Source organism: Solanum tuberosum, unplaced genomic scaffold (assembly GCF_000226075.1).
Source record: "Solanum tuberosum cultivar DM 1-3 516 R44 unplaced genomic scaffold, SolTub_3.0 scf00096, whole genome shotgun sequence".
Classification (NCBI taxonomy): Eukaryota; Viridiplantae; Streptophyta; class Magnoliopsida; order Solanales; family Solanaceae; genus Solanum; species Solanum tuberosum.
In genome coordinates, this window is record NW_006239025.1 from 1099451 (window position 1) to 1106630 (window position 7180).

The 7180-nt window shown below is 30.1% G+C and overlaps 1 protein-coding gene across 1 annotated transcript; it reads left to right on the forward strand.

Moving 5' to 3' along the window:
* Nucleotides 1-1020: 1020 nt before the first annotated feature.
* On the forward strand, nt 1021-6905 carry LOC102586487 (protein trichome birefringence-like 41). The gene is made up of 5 exons (XM_006348264.2): nt 1021-1341; nt 2537-2708; nt 5599-5774; nt 5882-6040; nt 6566-6905. Exons 1-5 carry the CDS (start codon nt 1049-1051, stop codon nt 6858-6860), a joined length of 1095 nt encoding a protein of 364 aa, XP_006348326.1. The 5' UTR covers nt 1021-1048; the 3' UTR covers nt 6861-6905.
* The last annotated feature ends 275 nt before the right edge of the window (nt 6906-7180 follow it).

Consider the following 7180-nt stretch of genomic DNA (forward strand, 5'->3'; position numbering starts at 1 on the left):
TGAATAAATTAGAATTTGATTATTTTTTCTCAACTTGTTAAATTAACTGGACTTAGGGTCCATTAGAAAAGTTAGTCCAGAAAAGGCCCAATATCATGACCATGGGCCTCATCCACTAAACTGGCCCATGGCGATTCCTAGTAAATTATTGTCTCAAATATGGTAAAAGATTAGTTTAAGGGTACCAAAATTTAATCAAAATGGGTGTTTAGTGTTTACACAAAACCAACAAATAAAAGATGTGTGCTAATATGTTAATTTTATTTTAAAGTTTTAATCATTGAGATTAAATTATTTGATTTGATATAATTATCCGTAGGCAAAAATATTTATCACTCTTTGCATTTTTCTATGTCTTAGGGACTCAAAAGTACCATATTTACAAAAAGATATAATCATTTTATAGTCCAAAGAGTGAACAGAAGAAACAGAGGTTTTTATCACCCCCTTTGAACACACCATAATATATGTATAGTTAATAGGAGATTAAATTTAAGATTAAACTTTTTCTAAATGTAATCGATTATATAAATTCTCATTTCTTTCCTTTATAACGGAGACGTACCTTATTATTAATTCTATAAATACCAATCACTAGATAATTGACCAAATATATATTTTATATTAAAATAAACCAAAGCATCTTATTCCTAAAGTATGGTCCCCAATTGATGACATTCCCTAAAAATAGAAACTTTTGAGATATATGTACTTTAGTCCCTCAAATATTGAATTAATTTCTTTTGATCCTTGTGCTCTTCAATCAAGTATGTGCGCTTCCGATCTCGTCAAATATTTTTTAATTTGATTTCTATTTTTACTTGTTATTTTTGACAAATCAAGAAAGGACAATCTTTTTTTTCCTATTACATCCTCAATTTATTAATATTGAATTAATATCTTTGAAAAATGTAGTGAGTCTCTATGTTTGAAACCTGTCAATTAATAAGAATAAAATAATAAATTCACCCATATTTTTTTTAAATACCACAGATAATGTATATAAATAGTAGCCTCTCTAAAAGAATCTTAAATCTTCAAAGCTATAATGATGAGAGCGATAGGCTTGCGGAGCGGCTGGACATTTTTCACACTATTAATTTGTAGTCTCATAAGTCTTTTAGTTCTTCTTCTGCGCCACACAACTGCGGCGCAACCGCACAAGAAAAACTGCAATTTATTCAGAGGAAGTTGGATCGAGAATGAAACTAATAATTATCCTCTTTATAATTCAACTCATTGTCCTTTTATTGAACATGAATTCAATTGCCAGAGGAATGGTCGTCCAGATAAAGATTACCTTAAATATAGATGGAAGCCTCATGGTTGTTCCTTAACAAGGTACGCGCTCTCTGTCTCGATTTAATTGTCTTACTTTCCTTCTTAATCTGTTCCAAATAGTGTTTCTTTCTAGCAAGTTTTTCAATTCCAACAAGTTTAAGACCACAAAAATGAATATACAATATATTTGTAATTTAAGATCATAAAATTCAAAAATCTCGTTTTATTTCTTAAATTCTGTGTCCAATCAAAGTAATACGCTTAAAAATTAAAATAGTAGGAGTCTTTATTGCCCTCTATCTCTAATGCTTGTTACTCCATGTGTTAAAATTATTTTAGTGTAAATTTATGTTATATATAATGATATTATATACTATAAATAATTTTGTGTTGCAATATGTGAACCTCCATATTAAGTCTAATAATATGAGACTTAGAAAGTAACTTTATAAGAGCATGTGTTTGGCTAAGTTTTTAAGTTGGTCAAATTAACTTATCGAAGTATATGATAAATATAAAGTCACTACAAGCAAAGTGTGAATTACATGGGGATTTTCCTAGGAATTAGTATGAAAATTCACAAGAAACTTATTTTCGTGCAAATTTTCATACTAATCCCCAGAAAAATCCCCATGTAATTCACCCTTTTCTTGTGTGAGTGTTTATAAGTTAAAATCGATCAAACGTCATAATTTGGTCCCAGACTTATAAGTTTTCATAATCTTCCTTAAAAAAAATGCTTAAAGAGAATCTTTTATTTTATTAAAGAGAGAAGAAGATGGAGGTCATGTGAGCTGTAGAATTATTTTTTCAAAGAGTTAATAATATAGTGAAACCTGACTAGTCCAGAAAAGTGGCCGGGTTAATCATATTTTGAAAAACCACTATGCAATATCTTTGCCTTTTACCTTGTAGTAATTGGTTAATTCACTTTTCTCTTTTTCGCCCCCAAAAGAGTTTTATATATCGAGTATTTTGTTCAAATGAATCTGATATTAATACCCTACCTGTTTCTCGATAGACGACTTAGCTATAAGTTATACATCTATTAAGTGTCTTATTGGGCTAAGTCTACACTCGCCAAACACATAAAGTTCACGATCTAATATCACTATAATTGAGGTAGTTAAAAAGCTCATGTATTTCTAACTTAACTAAAGAAATGATGACAACTAGATCTTAGTGGATTCTTCAAAAAGATGGTTACTTTTTGTCTTTATATATATTACTATATATTTATATACATTATATACAGATTTGATGGAGGAGCATTTTTAAAGAAATTCAAAGGAAAAAGCATAATGTTTGTGGGAGATTCTCTTAGCAGAAATCAGTGGCTATCACTTGTATGCCTTCTTTACACATCACAGCCTAAGGTCAATTATAATACAACAAGAGTTGGTGATGTCTCCATTTTCACCTTTTTGGTAAATTCTCTTTTTCATTTTCTTCCTAAATATTCATTTGGACCATATAATAATATATGTATACTTAGTATACACTATCTATACAATATATTTATGGTCGAAGTATACACTATATATATATTTGATTGTATATGTTGTGTATATATATATCAAATATATAATACATGTATACTTAGTATACACTATCTATACACTTGGTACATATTTATAAACAAAATCATCCAAAGACATTAGACTGCAGTTTTTCCTTAATTTATTAACTCCGTTCTTCCTAAATTTAATCCAATTCGTCCACTGAACGCCTTATTTGTCCCTATACATTTATAATAACAAGTCCACTTGTGATAGTGAAGGATTTGGCTGGACTATCAAATATTCATTAATCAACAGTTTCTAGACATGACTAATTACTGTGAATCTTATCTAAATACAAACATACAATTAGCTCTATCTTAAGTGTGGGGGGTCCTCAAATGTGACATTGACTGAAAATGAACTTAAGTAACCCATATAGGTTGTCTTCCTATAGTGACATATGAACAATTGGTTCACGTATATATCTTATCTAATTGTTACATTTTTATATATATAAAAAATTATCAGTTTGTTATTTATGAACCACATGCCTAGCTAGCGTTATAGCCACTCATGGATTAAATTATTTGTTAGAAGTTAGAACTATTACTATCTCAACGGATTTCAGTTATGTTTCCTCGACAATTCTAGAGATAAATGACAAAAACACACCTAAACTATCCCATTTTTTTGAGTTTCATACCTAAACTATTGAGAGTGTGAGTTTGATACCTAAACTATCATTTTTTAGTTTGAGAAACACACCCCAGTGGTGTGTGTAATGCACTCTCTCTTTTATTTGAAAAAACCTTGACACATGGCATTTCAAAGAAAATGATCAAAATGGTCCTTGATGTATTGGGGTTGCTTTATTTTGGTCCTCAATATATTCTAGGTGATTGAAATAGTCCTTCATGTATGACAAAATGTGTTCAATTTGGTCTTTTACCCTAAACTTAACATTTTACCTCCAAAAACTGTTAAATATAACGATAGTCATGTATAACAAAATGTGTTCAATTTAGTCTTTACCCTAAACTAAACATTTTACCCCCAAAAACTGTTAAATATAATGGTGGGCTCCACCGTTATATTTAACAGTTTTGGGGGTAAAATGTTAAGTTTAGGGTAAAAGACTAAATTGAACACATTTTGTCATACATGAAGGACTATTTCAATCACCTAGAATATATTGAGGACCAAAATAAAGCAACACCAATACCTCAAGGACCATTTTGATCATTCTCTCTGGCATTCCACATGGATAAAATATTTCACCTTGATAAAAATTAAATAATAAACTATTAATATTAATTAAAAATTAAATATTAAAGTATTACTATCCATAAAAAAAATTATTAAATTTTTTTTACCCACTCCACCACCTCCTCTACGTACCCCTCCCCCCCCCCACAAAAAAATTGATATTTTTTATAAAAATTCTACCCCATTCTATTTAACCCTCCGGTCTTTATTTTTTCTTTTTTTTTTTTTACATTTTTCTCATTTTGTGTTAGATATGTACGTGCATATATTTTTAGAATTTTTTCTTACTAGTGTACGAATATAACATAAATAAATTAAAATTTTAAAAAGTCTTGCGGTGGAATATTTTCGATATGTACATATTTAACACTAAATGAGAAAAAAATTGGAAGCGGAGGGTTATGTGGGGAGAGTAGAATTATTTTTTTTTAAAATAAAATAATATCTAAATTAGTATTTGAAAAGGGGGGAGGGAAAGGAGATGAAGTAAAAAAAAATACTTTTATAAAAGAAATTTAAACAAAAAAAAATGGCCGGGGGCTGGGAGGGGGGGTGAGAAAAATATTTTACATTTTATTTTATAAAAGAAATATTAGTTTTTTGGATAATAATTTTTAAATTTTAAATTTTAACTAATACTAATAATTTATTTAATTTTTGTCAAAGTTGAATATTTTGTCCATATGGAGTGTGATGTGATGATTTTTTAAAATAAAAGAGAGAGTGAATTACACACACCATGATGAAAGTGGTATAACAGATAGAGGTGTGTTTCTCAAACTAAAAAATGATAGTTTAGGTATGAAACTCACACTCTCAATAGTTTAGGTATGAAACTAAAAAAAATGGTATAGTTTAAGTGTGTTTTTGACACTTATCTCACAATTATACGTCAAAGTATTTTGTCAATATTATCGGTGAGATTCGAATTCAAGACCTCAACGACCAACGTATCAATAATTGAATGAAACTGTTAGAGAGAAGATATTCTTTCCTTTTTTAAAAAAATTAATTTGTTTTAGCTTTTTTCATATTTCCCATAAAATAATTATATGCAAATTTCTATGATAATCTCCATCTTTAATAAGAAATCTTGAATTTAAGATTCGAAAAATAACTGCTTTTGATAGCAATAAGGAAGTGTTTTATTCTAAGAGTGTGATTTTTTTATGCTAAGAAGTTTCTTTATGAAAGCTATGCTTTATGTCTCACAATTTCTCTATGTTTCATGTTTAATTTATGTCATGGTATTCAATTCATGTAGGGATATATGGTCTGCTCTGTCAAGTTAAGGCATTAAGTGTCGATCCACCCTACCAAGGTTTGGGGTGTGACAAATATGAATTCAGATTAGTCGGTCCTTAAAGTAGATTCCAAAGATCGGATAAAAATACAAAAAATAATTTATAACATGACACATTAATAATTAACCTATCACATACTATACAAGCTCACCCTTTTCATGATTTTTTAAACTTCTTTTCTTTCTATTCTTCCTCTATAAGTTAACAGCAAAACCTAAAATTTATAAAAGTTCACCTTTTCTCAGGATTTTGGAGTTCAAGTGATGTTAGACCGGAGTGTATATTTAGTGGATGTTGTGATGGAAAAAAAGGGAAGAATATTAAAATTAGACTCAATTGAAGGTGGTAAATTATGGAAAGGAATTGACATGCTCATTTTCAACACTTGGCATTGGTGGAATCGTAGAGGAATTTCTCAACCGTTAGTACACATAACTTTTCACATAATAACTAGTAGTAATTTGCTTATTATTATTATTAACAAGTTTGCCAAGATTTCACAATTTTTTGTTTTTATAATCTTTGTAGATGGGATTATATTAAAGTAGGAGGCAAATATTACAAAGATATGGATCGTATGGTTGCTTTTGAAAAAGCGTTGCTTACATGGGCTAAGTGGATCGACACCAACATTATTCCTTCGAAACAATTGGTCTTTTTTCAAGGAATTTCACCATCACATTACAAGTAAGAGTAATTAGAACACACACCAGTTTTTTTTAATCTTCTTTTTCATGATCGTGGTGTTTGGATTAGCTTTTGTGTACCTCGACTAATCCCACGGGATATCTGCCACCTCCCACCAACAACATGTGAGTTTTGAAACTGAGACCTCAAGATTTTCAACCACTTTATTGACCACTAGGCCACATCCAAGGGGACAAACACACACCAATTTAATTTGCTAATGATAGGAAAAAATGGCAAATTACTATTTTTTAGATAGGTAATCAAGCTTTAGTCAGTATTTCAAAAATATCCATGTTTAGCTACTTTTTAATGGATATTGTAGGGGAAAAAAACAATGTTAGTCAAAACATGGAAAAATTTCAAGAATTTTTTACTGAAGTTTGAACATTTATTAATTCGAATTTCAAGACTTATACTGCATGAATCTTATTCAGGCAGAGTACTTTGAAACCCCATGCAAGCTATCTATGGCATTCAAATTTTAAATTCGTCTCTCTTTTTTTCTTTCGTGTTATATAACAGTGGTACCGAATGGGGTCAACCAGGCATAAAATCGTGCTCGGGGCAGACGCGACCGCTAAACGGATCGACGTATCCGGCAGGTCTACCACCATCATTGACAGTGCAAAAAAATGTATTACGAACAATTAAAAAGGAAGTGACATTGCTTGATGTGACCAATCTTTCGTTATTACGTAAAGATGGACATCCTTCAATTTATGGAATGAATGGAAGAAAAGGAATGGATTGTAGTCATTGGTGCCTAGCAGGAGTTCCTGATACTTGGAATGAAATATTATATAATCTTGTTATTTGATTGTTATATATATTTGGGATAAGGGTCTGAAAAATATCCCAACTTTGGTTGGATTTGCTGTTGCGATACTAAACTTTCATAAGGACCTATTACCTCCCTAGACTATTTAATACCGTATTTTAAACATATATATTTGTCCACGTGGACATAAAAACTAATGCAAAATTATAAATAGTAATGTGTCCACATGGGCACATATATACCTTTAAAATACACTATTAAATAGTTCAGGGGGTAAAAAATACGTTATTAAATAGTCTAGGGAGGTAATAGGTCCTTATGAAAGGTTAGTATCGCAACAGCAAATTCGACCAAAGTTG

Bases quoted from the DNA above. Each gene is read 5' to 3' on its own strand.
- LOC102586487 (XM_006348264.2), top strand. From the start codon at position 1,049: ATGATGAGAGCGATAGGCTTGCGGAGCGGCTGGACATTTTTCACACTA. The intron at 1,342-2,536 runs GTACGCGCTCTC...CATTATATACAG, and splicing joins CATGGTTGTTCCTTAACAAG to ATTTGATGGAGGAGCATTTT. The intron at 2,709-5,598 runs GTAAATTCTCTT...ACCTTTTCTCAG, and splicing joins TCTCCATTTTCACCTTTTTG to GATTTTGGAGTTCAAGTGAT.